At 43.9% G+C, this 19,510-nt stretch overlaps 2 protein-coding genes across 6 annotated transcripts; both read right to left on the reverse strand.

Moving 5' to 3' along the window:
- Positions 1–1,888: 1,888 nt before the first annotated feature.
- Positions 1,889–9,865, reverse strand: LOC111860372 (major histocompatibility complex class I-related gene protein-like). Of its 4 annotated transcripts, none has more exons than XM_023844017.2 (6): positions 9,716–9,865; positions 7,246–7,506; positions 5,035–5,307; positions 4,550–4,828; positions 4,309–4,413; positions 1,889–4,142 (listed from the first exon to the last, which is right to left on the reverse strand). In XM_023844017.2, exons 1-6 carry the CDS (start codon positions 9,789–9,791, stop codon positions 4,138–4,140), a joined length of 999 nt encoding a protein of 332 aa, XP_023699785.2. In that variant the 5' UTR covers positions 9,792–9,865; the 3' UTR covers positions 1,889–4,137. The 4 variants fall into 4 exon arrangements, with proteins under 4 accessions (XP_023699785.2, XP_023699817.2, XP_072557618.1 ...); XM_023844049.2 differs by having other exon boundaries at positions 7,246–7,397; positions 9,716–9,839; XM_072701517.1 differs by lacking the exon at positions 9,716–9,865 and adding an exon at positions 8,118–8,855 and having other exon boundaries at positions 7,246–7,397.
- Positions 9,866–13,140: 3,275 nt separating this feature from the next.
- On the reverse strand, positions 13,141–19,205 carry LOC111860289 (CLOCK-interacting pacemaker). 2 transcript variants are annotated; one of them, XM_023843852.2, is made up of 4 exons: positions 18,389–19,205; positions 16,177–16,382; positions 15,882–16,060; positions 13,141–15,394 (listed from the first exon to the last, which is right to left on the reverse strand). In XM_023843852.2, the coding sequence occupies exons 2-4, from the start codon at positions 16,349–16,351 to the stop codon at positions 14,285–14,287; spliced, it is 1,464 nt and encodes a 487-aa protein (XP_023699620.2). In that variant the 5' UTR covers positions 16,352–16,382; positions 18,389–19,205; the 3' UTR covers positions 13,141–14,284. The 2 variants fall into 2 exon arrangements, with proteins under 2 accessions (XP_023699620.2, XP_023699612.2); XM_023843844.2 differs by having other exon boundaries at positions 16,177–16,359; positions 18,389–19,140.
- Positions 19,206–19,510: the final 305 nt, after the last annotated feature.

Raw genomic sequence — 19,510 nt, forward strand, 5'->3', positions numbered from 1 at the left:
CACCATATAATTACCCTCATATATATATGGCAGGTGTGAGATCAGGAAAAGAGTGAAGTGACAAATCTGTAGGTATTTGAAGAAATGATTATGTGGGAGATTATCAGAACTATCAAAGATGTTGTTGATGTATAAATCCTTAATAAACATCAGACCATCCAAACCCCATTGTCTACAGGATGAGTCAAATAAAGAAGGGGGAATAGGTGGTTTATATTATTTAGACCGAGAACTGAAGCTGATGAGAATTTATTGTGGCAGCGAAACTGATTAAATATTTTCAGGGTGGGGAGTACAGTGGGATAGGATGTAAATTGAGAAGGTTTCAATGGCAGGGAGGTACAGTATATACTAAAGCTGGGACAGGGGTGGAAAGACAGTGCTTCAAGCAGGCAATAATTTGGGGGAGCCAAAACAGAACAGAACCTTCTGGATACTTAATGCCCAGTAATAATAAATAAAGCTAAGAAGGTCCAATCCTCCTACCTCACAACCTTTATGGAAAATGTATTTATTAACACCTGGGACTTTGTTTTCCCAAATGAAGGTTATAGACTGGTTGACTGGATTAAAAAACAACTTAGATTGTAAGACTGGTAGACACTGGAGCAAATAAAGAAATATGGGAAGGATATTCATGTACACTGACTGTATCCTCCCAGTTATAGTACGGGGTAGACTAAGCTATCTCTCAAAATTAGCCTTCATTCAACTTACAGATAGTTAGCTGCAAACAGAGATGTGAAAAAGCAGATGATGTGTATCGCTTGGTATCTGAACCCATCTGGAGACAGAGGAAAAGGTAATGAGTCCTGAAGGATCTGTTGGGCTAAATCATTCATGGAGACGCATTCGCTTTTTTGTTGCAAATCGGCCAATGACACAATTGCATGAGCCCTACCCAGAGAGCACGCATATGTTGAAATGACATTGATCCCATATCAGACAAAAAGGTTTAAACAACGTTGATCTTCAGTGTTTCACTTTATATCAACACTGAATCAAGGTTTTGACACCATCAATTTCACAATATTGAAAATCTGACCAAAAATCAATTCAGTTTCAACATTGATAATTTAACACTGAGCATAATTCAACACATTTAACTATAATTCAGCGTTGAAAGAATAACATGGTGCTATCTGGGTAGGTATAGGGTTGCTAACATAGGCAGGAGGTCATTGTCATATAGAGATACACAGGGCACCTCTCCTAAAGTCTTGGAACAGCACGGTTGACCTAAGCGCAGTAGAAAGAGGCTCAACTGCAAAAAGAAGCAGGAAGGATGGGCAGCCTTGGCGAGTGACGCGTGTTAAAGGGAAATAATCAGATTGAGAATAATTTGCCTGTATGCATGCTAAATGTGAATGATATAATAGCTTAACCCAGGCAACAAATGTACTGCCGAATCCAAATTTCTCCAAGACACTGAACAGGTAAATCCAATCTACTCAAACACTTCCTCCGCATCCAAAGAGAACATCTGGGAGCTTAAACCACATCTGCCAATTGTTAGGTATTAGAATGAGCAGGACAATATTTGATGAAACCCCTTTGGTTCTCTGAGAGGGAAGGGATGCTATAAATGGCATACTAGAACTTTAGCCAACATTATTACATCCACATTCAGGAGTGAAATGAGGTGGAACCACATGGAACCCAAGACTGGATTGCAGACCCTAATGTAATACCTGTACTATTCATTTTTGGTCTAAGTGCATACACTTTGTGCGAATATCTTATGTAAAGACTTAAAACTTACTTTAAATATATTAATGTTTAGTTCTTCAAGTTAAAGGGCTTGTGATCAAATCCAAGCTTAAGTTACAGTTAATATGCAAGTTGTGTTCTCACGAAGGATCTCTGTACTTAAAGAAAGAGAGAAAAGTTGTTTAAAGTCTTTATTATGCTCTAGGTTGCTTCACAAACAATAGATATAAAGCATATAAAAAATGTAAACAAGAGCCTTAACAAAGCAACCTGTTCATTGAAAGCACTCAAATGTATTTTTACTCATGCAATGTCGTCTGGCTACAATGTCTTGAAAACATGACTCATGAATCCATCAATAGCTATTATTATCCTACTATTCAAACTGCCTTTTAAAACTGTGAAATGTAAACATGGGTGAGTATGGGCTAAATTGGTAAAAACCAACCAATGTAAACTCATAGCACATGCACAGGGCTACAAAGTACCTTTTACCAATCACTGCACAACATGTGGACACGTTTATGTCAGAGTACAGCAAACTGCAACAGCATTTTTGTCTAAGAACGTCATATTCTCACCCTCACATGGCTGAACCACATTGACTGTTTTTTTTAAAGCAGTTTTTTGTTTTTGCTGCGTACAAGACCTTCTTACTGCAGCTACCCAATTCTTGTCATCTTATCACCTCCTTACCTTGCCTCCCTTCATTTTTTTCCATGTATGAATGGCGAAAAAGCATATTCCATTGTCCAGTCGTCTCCCTGAACGATGGCGTAATGCAGCAGTACTGACTTATCAAGGCAAAAAATCTAAACACACCCGCCAACTTTCCAACAGAAAAGAATGATGTCAACTTCACACTATTTAGACAATAAACAATTAAACAGAATAAGTATGAGATACGCAGCAGAGAGGAGTAAACAGAAGGTATGTATTAAATATGGTGTTTTCTGCCCATGTGCTGAAATTTGACATAGGAATAATACAGACAACATACATCCACGTATCGGAGTTCTTTCATCCATTTTCTAAAACCTATTAAGGGTTGCAAGAGATCCAGAGCCTATATCAGAGGTTATGAGTGCAAGGCAGGGAACAACCCAGGATGGGGTGTCAATGAATCGCAGGGCACACTCTCACACACACACACACACACACACACACACGCACACACACACACACACACACACCTACCTATAGACAATCTGGGAACGCCATTAGGCCTCAGCATGGTTTGGACCAAGGGGGGAAACCAGAGCACCCGGACTAAACCTCACGACGACATGGGGAGAAACTCCACACACAGGCAGACATGGCAGAGACACGAAGCCAGGTCCCAGAAGTGTGAGGTGCCTGTGCTAACCAACGGCCCTTCTCTGAGTTCTTAATACTTCTATATTACGAACCCAGATATTCATCACACATGGGATACCACAAATGCCACTGCTGAAGCTACAGATGATGTTAATTGACCTAGACAATCCTTTGCAAGAAATGAGATCCCACTTCAGTACTGGAAGAAACAGCGTATGGCAGCCTGTACCAGCCGGCAATTCAGGGTTTGTGTTTTCCAGCATCCTCCGTCCCACGTGAGAGAGCCGAGGATGTCGTGTTTAAGTGCAGGCACCTCTGATTCTAAATGCAGCAGTGCTCTCAGCCCCCAGCCACACCAGCATTTTACCCGTCTGAATCCCACACTGGTGTTGTCCCTCCACATTTACATCATGAAAGGTTATTAAAACAAGATAACTCAATTATTACTTGGTACTATTCACCAATTTCCAAACATGTTAAATAATATTTTTATGACATTTAACGACCAGTACCGGTCCTAGCCGATACAGCGCCCTAGGCGAGCGGCACCGCCAGCGCCCCCTGTCGGAGGCAAACTGAAACTAGTTTTTAGTCAGTGTCACCTCAGATGTTGGTGCCCTAGGCGGCTGCCTATGTCGGTAACAGGATTCACTGGCTCTGCTAGCAACACTAATATCTCACTGGATAGATGCATAGGTAGACATTTAAACATAAGGTATAATGTAACATACATATGGGAATAATTACAACACTAAAATCAGTCGAGTGAGAATACTGAAAGTTTAAAAGTACATTACACTTTGAAATCAGAGGTTATAGGTTAATAACTTCACTCTGTGCTGATGGACGCTGCAGCAGTGGCTGTTTCATATGCAGTGACAGACTGCAGCACAAGTTCCAGCCTCTCTGACCGACTACGGAGCCTCAAACTGCGCACTGGAGGAAATCCCTCTGCTGAAAGGGAAAACGGTGTCTGCAGGACCAAACTGTAGCTCCTGTTTTTGTTCGGTTAGCCCTTGCAGTTCTTACTGTTTCACATTCTCCACTGTAGATATAAGTCCCGTCATCAATCCATCCTCTAATGTGTCCTCATGCTTCTGCTCATATCCTTTACCCTTTAGAGTGAAATTTTCATGTGAAAAGATGAGACAAGACAGTCTAGTGTGAACTGTTGCTTCTTCTGCTACATCACTTCACAAGAAGTCATACTGTCCGCACTATAAAAGCAGAATGTATTTAAGTACTCGTGTCTTGATAGTGTCAGTTTATTAAAGGTCTCACCTGCTGCACGCCTTTTTTTGAAGACGAAGATTGCTAAAACCATGAGAACCAATGCAATGCATAAGAACCCAGGGATTATTCCATAAAGATGAGCCCTTGCCGGAGCTGTAAGGAAAGAGACACACTTAGGTCTGCACGCCGCGTGAGAGTGTAGCGCCCAGCACCAGAGGAGGCGGAGATGATGCCGTGACGCTTGGGTAGGGGCAGCATCCCAGAATGTGGCGGGGGGGGCAGTTCTTACCCCAGCTGACAGTGATGTTCTCAGGCACACTGCTGTGGGTCACCTGGCAGCTGTAGCTTTGGGCTCCCTGACCTTCTGGCACCGTCAGAATCTTCCTCAGCTGGTAGGTTCCATCGCCATTGGGCAGAACCTCCCCACTGATCACACCCTCGGTCAGGGGGAGCTCGTCTGCCCCCAACCACTCAACATGCACCTCCCGTGGGTAGAAGCCGGTCACATGACATGTGACTTCAATGGCAGATGCCATAGGTTTCCTGTCAATTAGCTTCACCTCTGGAACTGCAAAAAAAAAACAAATTCCTAAATGAGAACCTTTAAAAAAACATGACAAACACAACCAACAATTTCCAAATATGAATGATGTAAAACATATTTTAAATGTTAAACATTACAACTCTTAAAACTAACCAGAGAGCATAAATAATAATTAATATTTGTAAGGAAAGTTAAATCAAAATTAAGTATAAAGAAATATACTGCTTTACCTTTTGTTTTCCGTACACTTATACTATACTCCAAAAGCTTCTTCAGCCAGTTTATGCAACCAGACTCATAGTGAGCAATGAGACGATGTAAATCTTGTATGTCCGATTCCCGTCTTTGTTTGTAGAAGACGGCCTGTGGGACGACTGCGACCCAGGATTTCCTCTCGACATCGAAGCTGACAAAATCCGTGCCGTCATATGCATGGCTCATGAAAGACCTGCTAGTTCCATCTGGGTTCAATTCACAGTGACCATGAGCCTGATATGTGTGATCTTCAGACAGGAGAAACCAAAATTGAGTAAGGAACATATCAGGAAGCCGCAACTTTAACTGATCATGCCATATTACGTATATCCACCCATCTTCTAACCCACTTACCCCACTGGGTTCTGGGGGGTCCACAGGAAACCCCACAACGACATGGGGAGAACATGCAAACTCCACACACATGTAACCCAGGCAGAGACTTGAACCCAGGTCCCAGAGGTGTGAGGCAACAGTGCTAACCACTGCACCACCACATACATATATATGTATGTGTGTGTATATACATATATATATACATGCATACATATATATACATATATATATGTATACATACATACATATATATATGTATGTATGTATGTATGTATGTATGTATGTAAAAAATACATACATACATACATACACACACACACACAATTGATTAAATGATCATCAGCACGTGTGACCTCCTCTATAAAAGCAGAAGTTTTGGCAGTTTGCTGGTCTGGAGCATTCAGGTGTATGTTAACACAATGCCAAGGAGGAAAGACATCAGCAATGATCTTAGAGAAGCAATTGTTGCTGCCCATCAATCTGGGAAGGGTTATAAGGCCATTTACAAACAACTGGAAGTCCATCATTCTCCAGTGAGAAAGATCATTCACAAGTGGAAAACATTCTAGACCACAGGTGTCAGACTCCAGTCCTGGGGGGCCGGAGCCCTGCACATTTTTGGGTTTTCCCTTGTTTAACACACCTGATTCAACTTCTTGTGCTAATTACCACATAGCCTTTGAGCTGAATCATTTGTGGTGGAACAGGGAAAGAATTAAGCTACACAGGACTCCGCCCCCCCAGGACTGCAGTTTGACACCCCTGTTCTAGACAGTTACCAATCTTCCCAGGAGGGGACGTCTCAGCAAATTCACTCCAAAGTCAGACCGTGCAATGCTCAGAGAAATTAAAAAAAAACCAAGAGCTACATCTCAGACTGTACAGGCCTCAGTTAGCATGTTAAGTGTTAAAGTTCATGACAGTACAATTATAGACTAAACAAGTATGGCTTGTTTGGAATGGTTGCCAGGAGAAAACCTCTCCTCTCTAAAAAGAACATGGCAACATGGCTTAGTTTTGCAAAGTTTCATCAGAACAAACCACAAGACTTCTGGAACAATATCCTTTGGATAGGTGAGACCAAAGTGGAGATGTTTGGCCGTAATGCACAGTGCCATGTTTGGCAAAAACCAAACACAGCATATCAGCACAAACACCTCATACTAACTGTCAAACACAATGGTGGAGGGGTGATGATTCGGGCTTGTTTTTGCAGCCACAGGACCAGGGCACCTTGCAGTCACTGAGTCGACCATGAACTCCTCTGTATACCAAAGTAACAGAGAGTCAAATGTGAGGCCATCTGTCTGACAGCTAAAGCTTGGTTCAAATTGGGTCATGCAGCAGGACAATAATCCCAAGCACACCAGCAAATCTACAACAAGACGGCTAAAAAAGAAAAGAGGTGTTGCAATGGCCCAGTCAAAGTTCAGCCCTCAATCTGATTGAAATGCTGCGGTGGGACCTTAAGAGAGTTGTGTGTAAACGAATGCCCACAAACCTCAATGAACTAAAGCAATGTTGTAAAGAAGAATGGGCCAAACTTCCTCCACAACAATGTAAGACTGATAGTTATGCAGAAAATGATCGCTTCAAGTTATTGCTGCTAAAGGTGGTTCTAACAGCTATTGAATCATAAGGTGTACTTAGTTTTTCACACATTACTTCTTCATTTTGGATTCATTTTTGTTAAATAATGACACAGTGTAATCTGTTGCGTGAAGAACTGAAAGAGGGTATAATACACACACACACACACACACACTCTCACACACACACACACACACACACACACACACACAATAACAATGAATACAGTTCAATCTGCATAGAGCTGAGAGCACACGTACCGTCTGAATGGTTGAAATGCTCTGCAGTCAGTCTCACTGCAGTGTCCATCACATGTCTGTTGAACTTAAGATTCAGGCTGACTTGCTTCCACAATTCCAAGCCCTCTGTATGGTTCAGCCATGCCGGCACTGTTGGATCTTCGCTAGAACCACTTTTATAGTAGTAAACAGTGATGTCATCCACCATTAGAAACTGGATGTTCTTCAAAAAGCGAGTTCCCTGTGTCGCTATGCAATGCCGATGGAGGGAGTGGACCGCTGCTGCAAAGTGTATATAGTGGTGTTATACACACACACACACACACACACACACACACACACACACAGAAATTTGGGCCCACCCTTTTTAAAATGAATGATACACTGCTTTTTCAGACTCTTATTACAAGAAAATGTTTTGAAGTGTAATGTAAGACATTACTGTGCATTTTAAGTGCAATTTAATGAACGCGAGTGCCTAAGTATGTTTCATCAAAAGAACCACCTCTTGCCTTCATCACAGCAGCACAGATTCACTGCATCCTTTCCAGCAATTTCTGTAAATAACTTGTGTCCAAACCCTCCTTGCACATTTAAAAACAGTTCTGTCTCATTTGCTAGATACTCATTTTGAACTTGTTGGTCCAATTCATCCCATGTATGGACTTTCGTCCATCCACAAAACCTGCTCCCAGTCCTGAATACTCCAGTGTTAGTGTTGTTTAGCCTGTAGTAGTCTCTTTTCTTGTTAACATCATGAAGTAAAGGTTTTCTGGCAGAAACTCGACCATACAGTCCAGCTGCTCTCAATCTTTGCTTTTAAGAGCTATTGAGAGATATCGGTTTCCCCCTGTTCACAGTAGACAACCCTCAGACCATTACAGTTATCTTACAATTTCTTCTGCATGTCACAACTATGGGTTGATCTTCAGCCTTTGATGTCACTTTCCTTGCCCCAGTTTCCAGTCACTGTTGCTTCTTGTCAGCCTTTTTCTCTATAAACAGCAGGTCACTCCGTGCTTAGAAACATTTAACTTTCTGGCTATTTGGCGATGAGAGAGCCCCTCTTTACTCAAATTTTCGATTTGAGTCCTCTGTTCAATCGTTAGTTGTGCCTTTCTAGCCATAACATAAAATAAAAGCAAACATAAAAGCAACATGGGGTGGCATGGTGGTGCAGTGGTTAGCACTGTTGCTTCGCACCTCTGGGACCTGGGTTTGAGTTTCTGCCTGGGTCACATGTGTGTAGAGTTTGCATGTTCTCCACGTGTCATGGTGGGGTTTCCTCTGGGTACTCCAGTTTCCCCCCACAGTCCAAAGACATGCTGAGGCTAATTGGCATTGGAAAATTGCCCTTAGGTATGCATGTGTGAGTGAATGGTGTGCGAGTGTGCCCTGTGATGGGCTGGCCCCCCCATCTAGGGTTGTTCCCTGCTTCATGCCCGTTGCTTCCAGGATAGGCTCCAGACCCCCCCGTGACCCAGTAGGATAAGTGGGTTGGGGGATGGATAAAAGCAACATTTATCAAAAATTCTGACACTTCACCATTTCTCCCAAACTGTACTAAGTTACAGGATCTTCTCACTTAAACAAGTCTCAAAATAAAAGTCCTCTGTGACTGAAAATAAGTACAAATAATTAATTGAAAATGAGGTACTGTACACCCAACTTTATGACATTTTACTTTACCAAACAAGAGAAGGTGCAACGGGTTTAAATAATAAACCAAATCTTCCAGTATGTTTAAATTCCCCATGTAACACTACACTGACCATTTTCTCTTTTTTATTCGTCTGAAAATAAAAAGTCCTCAGGCTACAAACGGCGTTTTGTTAAGTATTTGACTACTTAATTCTTTGCGTGATCATAACGAGGTACACCAGTGATGGGAAAACGGGTGTTGTGCCGAATTCTGCACCCCTGTCGTGAAAATTCGGCACAACACCTAACCCTGGCCGATCGATCGGTGCGCATCTCTACTCATCAGATGCAATACAGTACATCAGCAGATTGAAATGATGAGCAGACAGCGCATTAAACCTCTCATATACTGTCTGAGAAAAGGCAGACAAGGGCTATCGCTTAGCTTAAGACACAATCAAGAAATTCCAAGAGCAGATCAAGATCTGGAATTAGTAAATAGAGTGCCAATGCATTAAAGACAGGTCTGTTATGTCTTCTTCAAAACCAATAATTTGAGCCGTTGTGGCTAATTAATGTGTTCCTACAAGCTATAAAATACTGAAAACCATTCAGTTATTCGTTTTAAGTATTTCTAATATTTTCTTGTATTAAAAGTTTGACAAAGCAGTGTGTGTGTGTGTGTAACATATCAGCATTCAATTCAGCGATAACCTGTCATATTTGATGTCTAAATTAAATATTACATCGATAGCCATCTCAAACCACTTGAAGAACTCGGATGCCTTTTCTTAATTTACCCGTGTAGGACGCGTCTTAGTATCAGAAGACACATGAAAAATCGTCTTACCTGCACTAGAACAGTTAAAGTAAGCCACGGTTAAACATAAAATTATTTCCGCTTGCTTAAAAATAACATAACACATATTGTATTGTTAGCCCTAAAAAAGAAAGAAACCAAAAGTAATGAGTGGAAACGGAAGTAACCACTGCAATACAACTCCTTAAGATGTGAATAGTAATGAACAGCAGAGGACGCTGTTGTGATGACCGGGGAAGCAGGCGAGAGAGCCGTGAATACGATCAAACGGAGTTTATTTAGAGTTGACAGAACGACAGGGGAGCACACGGCAAACTCACGTCAATGACAGACCTATGGAAAACGGACTCAGACGCGGACTAAATACACGGGACAAGCCGAAAATAACAGGCAACAGGTGATCACAATCAGGAAGTAACACGAGGTAACGAGGTGTGCGTGGCACACAGGAGGATCGGACGAGCAGGTCATGACAGCTGTGTACATGTATTAGTAGTTCTCAACTGGATAAAATTTACAAACGCTCAAATTAATGCTTTATTCAAAAAATTTTAATAGAGTTTTTTTTTTCCTCGAAGAAGCTGGTGGAGGGGAAAGGCGAGAAATCATTGTCACTTGGTTCAATTCTCTTTAACACATTGTTTAAAACACCATAATTTGGAATTTTTGTTTTATTTTGTTGTATCTCTTAAAATGAGGGTCTTTTCAGTTATTAAGCGCACGTTTAATGGTTGTCAGGCTTCAGATGTTAGAGCCATTTACCAAATAAGTTTTGGATTTAGTTTTTTTGTTCATTAACATTGACCTTCTGTTTTGAGAGCAATGTCATAAACTGAAAAAAAAACTGTTGGTGGACGAATTGGCCTCAGTAACGCGCGGATTCACAGTGAAAGATAATGAACGGGCTTTTAATTCGTCTTATCTGTTGCATTTGCACTTTCAGAAAAGGGTACCAATTTGTACCTTTGCTTGTGACTGGGCCTGTACCCTCAAGGGTCTGCCAGTTGTACCCTTAGCTGCTGGTAATTATACCTTTTAAAGTACAGAAATGGACCCGACCATTTTTGTACCATTGATGGACTATTAATGTTGTTTGTACCTTGGGGATGTTCCTCAATCCATTTTGTACCTTAAAAGGCACAATTACAAGGGTACCGCTGCAGTGACAAGCAAAGGTACAAATTGGTACCCTTTTTTCCGGGAGCATTGGTGTCTTTTACACACTATGTGCCTTGGTACTCTGTGACCCCGCTCTGTTACTTAACATGGTCTGCTACTTTGTGGCTGAGTATCTGTTGTTCTTAAATGCTTCCACTTTGCAATAATACTGCTTTCAGTTGAGCGTGGAATATCTAGCAGGGAAGAAATTTCATGAACTGGCATCGGTGGCATCCTGTGACAGTTACACGCTTGAATTCACTGCAGAATGACCTGTTCTTTCAGAAATGTTTGTAAAACTGACTGCAAACTATAATTTGAAACTGAAATCGTTTGGAAGTAAGTGAACACTTAACTTTATGTTAACAATATTTACTGAAAAAAATGGAAAAAAAAAATCTTTAAATCATTTATACTCTGATGTAAAATAATACTTTTTAATCAAGCCCTATAAGTTGTGCTTGATAAAATGATGTAGGAGATGCTCATGGTCATGACTGAACTGCTTTGGACTTACAAAATTAAATATTCCACACTTCATATCCTGTTTATTACAATGTATGTTATTGTTAACCAGCACAATGCTGTAGTACGGACTTACATTCACAGTGTAGTGGTTCAGTGGAAGATCATATTCCCTTATTTCGTAACCGCAGTTTCATTTATCTGCTGTTTACCACTCCCTGAAATATTAATTGCAATATTGTAAAAATAAGTTCATAAGTTTAAATTCTGCACCACTATGAGTGGCCTTTTCACCCCGTTAAGCTTAATCTGTGACATAATATGTGACGTAATATGTGACTCGTGTCTAACCATACCCACGCTGTCCCGCCAAACGTCAGAATCTTGGGCATTAGAGATAGATAGAGAGAGAGAGAGAGAGAGACTACATTTATATAACTTTTATTACAGTATATTGTTATAATTGTTTTATTTTATTATTACTTATCGTTGTTGATGTCTTATTGTGTGCAATTTGTGAATTAAACTTTGTAATAGGAATGTATGCAAGGGCGTAACTTTGTCTGGAACATTGAGGGGGTTGAGGTCTCCACCCATTACGGGGGAAACATGATTATTGGGGGGGTTGTATTAGCTGGTTTTGATTTATTGGGGGGTACAACCCCCCCATCCCCCCATAATTTACACCCATTAATGTATGTATACAGAAAAGAAGTTGTATATAGACCGTTTGCTGTTATGCACAGTCCGGGGCATCCATGGTAGGTCTTCGAACGTGTACCCTGTGGTTACGGAGGCGCTACTGTAAACCTTCTGATACAGATGACAAAATGTAGGGCCTACAAAGACATAAATAGGGTAAAATAAGTAATTATGGAGAGCGTTCTGTAAAACTGAAAAGGTTAAAGAGAAACCAGAGAACTGGAGAAACAGTTTGATCTCAGGCACCATCTACTTCTGTAACTTGGGTAACTTACAGAAGATTTAACATTAAGTTTAGAGGGTATAATATTAAACAATGACAAGTTCTCTAGTGTAGAGTAATAACTACCAGCTGCCATATTCAAATGACAGCCCCCGTTGGAATACAGGAGTGTCGCCGATTCATTAAAGAGAAGGAAGTCCTGCTATCCGGTATTACGGCGACACACACACCAAGGAGCCGGTGTGCTCTGGGCCTAACGGGACGTTGAGGATCACAGGTCTACGGTTTACCCTGCAGTTCCATAAGTCACCATTTGATGGCAACCTATTATTATGCTGTTTATTTGATGCAATTTACAGTCCCATAAAAGCACACTTTAGGTTCCGAGACACATGATAATTGTCTCTGGGACTCTACATGTCTGATGGAAAATAAAGGAAAGAAGTACACGAACACACAAACATGTCCTTCACTTACATCACAAAACAATCCTTCAAAGTAAACAGCGACTTGTGGCTACTCCATGCAGGCAGGGTCAGGAAGTACAGTTACTGTTCAACTAGGCATTAGAGTTAGACGTCCATGGGCAAGAACACCTTGTCGTCGAGAGGTCAGAGGAGAATGGCCTGACTTATTAAAACTAGCAGGAGGATAAGAAATGTGAAAACAACAGCTCAATGCACCAGTGGTATGTAGGAAGGCTTCTCTGAACATACATCTCAGCCGTCCATGAAGAGACTCTGAAGTCTATTCAGTATTAATTATGTGTGTGTAATAAAGTGGCCACAAAGTGCATACCAACAATCAAGGACAATTACAGCAGTAAATGTCTTACTTCATTATTTTATGTATAAACATTGTTGTTTCACGAAAAAAAAAAGACCCGCACAGACACAAGAACAACGACTATGTTTTGAAATATTGCCTTTATTAAAGGAATAACACAGAAGTACACACTTTGCCCAGCTATTCATACTGAACAAAATCTCTGTGTAGCGTCTAATATCAAAGGGCAAGTAATTCCATTTCAGGATGATACATTAATGGAGATCTGAGATAAACATAACTGCATCTAGATAATAATAGCACAGCTCACTCTATTATAACCATGACAACAAACTTGGCTACCAAGGAATACAAGCATCAGTGGTCATATACATTAATGAAATCCATATTCCGCAATAGCTAAAATAAAGCCAATGTGTTTTTAATATTTGAGGGAAAGGCCAGCTGGCAGATGTGTAAAAGCTTGTGTCGGAATGACCTTCGGGATCCTCCCAGCACGACCATGACCCCCCCCCCGAGCGTCAGGAGATCCTTACTGGGGGGGTGGAGCCCATTTTAAAAAGGGGTGCAGAAAGTGCGTGTACTGACAACACATACAGTGAGCTATCGAAAAAGACAATGAGTCCTATTATGTTCATGTGAAAATTACTAGCTACAAATACCACATCTGATCTGCTCCATTGTCACCAGCTGCAAATTTTGGGTAATTCAAATGAATGAGTGGAAACTGCACTAACTTCTGCTTGTGCATATCTTCACATCATCTCAGTCCTGCTCCTAGACTGGGTACATGTACACCATTCCTGGTTGCTTTGTTCTATGATCATGACCACATCTGCAGCCATTATCAGGAAATGGGCCATTGACAGAGACAGTGGTGACGCCGCTCACTCCCCCTGGGAAGCTGGGAGGGAGACCCCCACACGTGGAGAGAGTGGGAGCACCAAGAGTCCACGAGAGTTTGACAGGAGGACGGCAAATCCTCCACCAATCATCACCACTCACAAATGCTCTTCTTCCCGAGGCACCTCGACGGGGACCAATGGAAACTGCTGCTCTGCGAAATTTTTAAAAGACTACCAATAAAAACCAATGTCCTTGTGCAACTGCTACAAAAAAAACAAAACACAGCCAAACCTATGATCACTAAACAAAGGAAAGAATCATGACTGAAAGCGAAGGAGAGGAACAGTTAGGGTGGCACATGCGTCAGAAGCTGCAAGATCTAGATCTAGCCGATTCACTTGGAGGAAGCCAAATCGCGATTAGGGCAGCCAACCATGGGTGGAGCTGTCAGGGGGCACGGTGGCACCCGGAGGAGATCTAGCGCCACCCTTGTTTGTCGTTTGCTGAGGTGGAGGAGGGGGGGGACTGTGCTGTGCCGAGTCGGGAGAGGGAGCCAGGAGAGGGGAGGGCGGGTATGCTTCCTCGCCGAGGCTGCTTCTGCCGACGGCGACACCGGTGTCGCTCCTCCAGCTCGCATCCACCTTCCCGGCAGGGGAAAGCTGGCCGAGGGCATCGCAGAAGAGGCTCGGGTCGCAGCCACCGAGGGCCGGATACCAGCCGGACTCCACCATGGCCCGGCAGAGCTTCTCCCAGGCGCCGCAGGTGCTGGGCCCCTCATGCGCGGCCTGGCACAGCAGCTGGGTGTGATGCCGGAGCTGGGCGATGTCGCGCTCGCTGGACGCGCTCTGCCGCAGCAGCTCCTGCGTGCGCATGGTGATGTCCAGCAGCCCTGACTGGCTCAGGATCTCCACGGTGTTGAGGAAACGGCGGTGCCGGCCCGGATTGTGCTTACAGGTCAGCCTGGGGGGTGGCTGGGGGGCGGAGACTTCCAGGGAGATGGGCGAGGGGGGGGCTGGACTGCGGGGTGGTGGGTGACTGTGGTGGGGAGAGGGCACGCACTGCTGGGCATGGACTGTGGCACCACTGCTGCCCGGGGCACGTGTGTGGAGGTGGGGGGTAGGAAGGGGCTTGCTCTCATGCTGAGGGTGATTGTGCTGCCTGAGGTTCTGTGGGGGCATGGACACGAGCTCCCTCCGGTCCTCCACACGCACCCGCTTGCTCAGACTGTGACCCTCAGTGCTGCCTTTACTGCCCCCCTTGTTCTGCTCTGGGATTTTCTTGTTCGGATGGGGGGCAATGCGAGGGTAGGAGTTCAATATAGGGAGGTAAGAGCCCTTGTTAATCTTGCTACCACCAGCTCCCTTAGACGGCTGCGTCTTGAGCAGCTGCATGGGGGCGGGGGAAGAGGCAGTGACTCCCGGCTGCGGGATGAGCAGGAGCTGTGTTGGGGCCTGGCCACTAAGCCCTGCACCCCCCCAGGCAAGCTGGGGATGCAGCAGCTGATCAGGGCTAGGTGGCACCGGGAGGGGCTGTGATGGAGAGGAGAGGCAATGGGAGGGGAGAACAGGAGCAGAGTGAGAGGCGACGGAGGGGGGGGGGGGGGGACAGAAAAAGGATGACAGGAAAGAAAAGAACATGGGAGAAAAACAATCCGGGCAAAGTGAGTGAATGTAAAAAAGGTGGAAAGACAGGAGAGAGAAAAAGGAGAGAAGGACACGCAATCAAACAGGCAAGCGCCATCATTTTGCAATCCTCCAAAAATTACCTGCTCAAATTCAGATGTAGGGGAACTGGCTGACATGCTGATTTTAAATTGTGAAGGTGTCATTTATTTAAGGAACAGCATTTTGTACAAAGGCATAACCAGTGTGTCAAACCATTAGTTAGAACACTTTCACCTTTGTTATCATAAAATGCAAAAGGTCAGAGGACACTGGTTCTATGCTTCAACTTTGTTGAGTATTTTTTTATACATTACTTCTGAGAGCATCGCAGCCCTCTGGAACTCACCCTCACCTGTTTAAGAACCACATTTTTGAGGATGTAGATGGGGGGCAGTTCCCGGAAGTCAGCAGCAGCTGAGATGGGCTTCCCAGTGCTGTGAAGAGACACACCCCGGACGGCACCGCACCACTGCTTCCGCGTCCCACCATGCTGGTCCTCCACATCCGTCTGCAGCGAGTCTGAGCCAGTGTCTTACATGGTGGAAAAACAGGATGAACAGCAAAAAATGGGGAGGCAAAGCAAACAATAACTGTTTCAAAGTTGGGAATGGAGTAGCTGTGTATGAAAATACTCTGCCCTTCCTTACCAGAATAGCCAGAGTCCTTCTCTGAACTGCAGCATGAGCCCTGCCTGCCAGAGTCCTCATTCACGCCTGCTCTCCCTCGGGATGACAGCAGGGCGGCGCTGTTGCTTTTGTCCTTGGCATTTTTGCTGGCTCCGCGGGGCACTCGCTCTCCCAAACAGAGCTGCTCCTTCGGCATAATGGACCCTGGAAAGGAACAGATTAAAAGCCTGGCAGAGAGGACAGCATAAATTATTCATACAACCAGTGTTTCCAACCTATTCACAAGTGAAGATTAACCATGTGACATCAGTACAGCGTTTTCAGGCACTGCTGTAGTTATCCAAATGAAAAAGCGCAACGTATAACAATTCAATCCATTTCCTTCTTTTAATTCACAGAAAGCCAAAGCCTGCCGATCTGCGTGCCATGAACTAAACACTGAATTAGAATCAGATTAAAGAATATCTACAAGGTTTTATGAAAGTGCTAAAAACTACGATTAAATAGAAACATTTGTCTTGTCTGTCATATCCCTACATTTTTAAAACCTTTTACTATTTATTATATATTTACTTATATATATTAATGTGAATTAATCACACACACACCTTTATTTTTGGCCACCATCATATAACCAAATTTTCAATATTGAAAGGTCTTCTGTAAAGTTAAATCTATTATCAATACCCTTATGGCGCTACATAAACACACTTGTATGCATGACTAACGTATCTATACCTCAAAAACTAGGAATGTGAGAAAATCAAGATGTAGTTATCCAAATGAAAACTACTTTGCTTTTTTCTGCCCAGCGTTGTTTCTTTCCCTAAGCCCCCCCCCCCCATTTATGCTGGCGAATACCTCGACACCCCACCCCGGTGTTGCCGAGCACGTGCGCGCGAGAGCGTGACGCGCACATGGTACAGAGCGTGCAGGCGTTGCGGCGAGCCGTGCGCCTGCATGGAGGCAGCGAATAAGTCATTCATGTACCACCCAAGAGCACCAGCACATCACACTTATCGCCTGGGCCGCCTACATCTCACGCACAGACCCAGACTAATATTAAAGGCAAACAGCGTTGCTAAACCTAGAAGCTACCCGGGAGACAGAAAACCACATTATACAAAGCCAATATCCATGTTTCACAATTTATGACTCAAACAAACGTTACGAACGACAAGTTTAAAAATGGAGACAAACGGCACAAATTAAAAGAATGGTGTGTTAAGATGTTCCTAATTTGATGCTGTGTGAAATACACATTTAAGGGACGGGCAAAGGCAAGAACCCCCCCTATCGTCACCGTCAGCGACCCAGGTCGCCAGCCTTCGCATGTCCGCACAGGACATTGCATAAGGGCCAGTAAAATAAGTGCCAGTCAGGAATTAAAAAAGCAAGGTGGCAGTGGCGTTTTGCAAAACTTAACGACATAGAAGCGGAGTGGTGGGTAATGAGCGTGGAACTGGCAGGAGATGAGCTGGTCAGGACATCATCCATCACCACCACCCCACTTGTGGATTTCAGGCTTACTTTCCTCATAGCAACCCTGCACCTTTTAATTTGCAAGGTTAAAGCAAGCGAGCACCTTACCCCCTAAACCTGTGGACACCCTCGCGTCACTCGCAAGTTACTAGAAACTCGGAAGGAGACCGTCTAACACTTTCTAGAAATAGGACCAGATTGTTGATCTCGAGTATTTGGATTTTGCTTGACTCGGGGGAGGACCGCTTGTCATAGTGTGCTGCAGAGTGGACGTGAAAGGAGAATTTATTGTACGATCGCCACCCCGCTCGACTTTCCGAGACCCCTGCATTAAATTTACATTATTACTTTCTTGCCTCATGAGAGAGAAGTCTTATATCAATTATACTCGAGACAGCTTATCTGTACTGTTAGGGAGCAGTTCGGGACCGGAGCCAGCCTCTCCAAACCACCTCCTCCTGCCTCTTATGTAATACAGTTACTTGGCAGAGGGAAAAGGCCGCCCGATATCACCCACTACCTTTCGTAACATTCGTAAACGGACGCCCAAACAACTGTTCATGTACTGGTTATATTGCTCAGGTACTGGGGTTCATATTTATTAAGTTTACGAAGTTATGTGGCTGCTGTTAGCAAAGCAGCGGCTTTTCCCATTGACCCTTGTCAGAAGTATAAGGTAAAGGTATCGAAGCTGACGCCGCTGAGCCCGAAAAACAAAAAAGCGAAAATCCGCAGTCATAAAATTTCTTACCTTTTTAAATCCTCCTTCCTTGAAAGCGCAAGGCTAAGAGATTATAAACTTTTCAGTTTAGCATTGCCCCGGATTACAAGATAGCTGCGCGGTCCCCGAGATTCCTTAGGCAGTGTCATCTCCAGATCCGAGTCACGCCGCCGTGTCCACGAAGCAGCACCACGGGGTTTAAAGATGAAACAATGATCCACTGTACCTGCAACTTTTACAGTTTGTTCGCGAGTCCCCCAACTCCGGTGGAGGAAACCCACCTGAGGAGTCCGCCCATACGCTGACTGACATTTTCATTTCTCCGCTGATCATGCGGAATTCCATCTAATCCTGCCCAAGCGGGAGAGGCGTCACACAGGGGTCGCGCTACAGCCAATCCCAGGAAAGTCACAGGAGAGGGCGGGCCTTTCCCAGACCAGCACATCCACGTGAGCGGAGCACAGAGGGAGGAGCTACCGGCAAAGGAGGCGTTGCCATTTTTGATCCTGAATGCATGCAGCAGATTCAGAAAAATAAACCCTAAAGTATTAGCCAGAGTAGACGGTCGGGAAGCAGGGTAGTGATCTACTGATGGTTACGCATCTTAAAACCTACTAACGTTCTCTCATGCTCAGTCACGCTAGATATGAGCTCCACATCCGTATAAACATAACCGCAATGCACAACTAGTAAAACTATTTTTGATTTTAACGCATTAATGTTGCATATCGAACAGATTTGTTTTTTTCTTCCAAAAAAAAAAAAAAAAAAAACGACTTCCTAATTTGGTTCAATGAGAGTTAAGAAACAACACGGGGCAAAGCCGCAGATCCTGCAGCGGCGTCCTCACGCGCTGAGCTCAGCATGTAGAACAGTCAGTTGTTGTGCTACTTCACGTGGCCCCGCCGGAACGCGCCGGCGTGGTCGTACGGCACTCCACCAATCAGCAAGGCGAGTGTGTTTCGACATGTGAGCAGAATGAAAGGGAGGCGGAGACAGAACGGGCACCTCACATGTACCGCTCGATGAACGGACTGGAACAGACCTGACGTCAGAGCCCGATCTGCACGTTGTTTTCGAGTGAGGTCATAGCAATCCAAGTATCCCACGCGCCAGTTTCCTTTCTATAATTTGGCAGATAAGCAGAGTTCA

The sequence above is a fragment of the Paramormyrops kingsleyae genome, chromosome 17, assembly GCF_048594095.1.
Source record: "Paramormyrops kingsleyae isolate MSU_618 chromosome 17, PKINGS_0.4, whole genome shotgun sequence".
In the NCBI taxonomy this organism is placed as follows: Eukaryota; Metazoa; Chordata; class Actinopteri; order Osteoglossiformes; family Mormyridae; genus Paramormyrops; species Paramormyrops kingsleyae.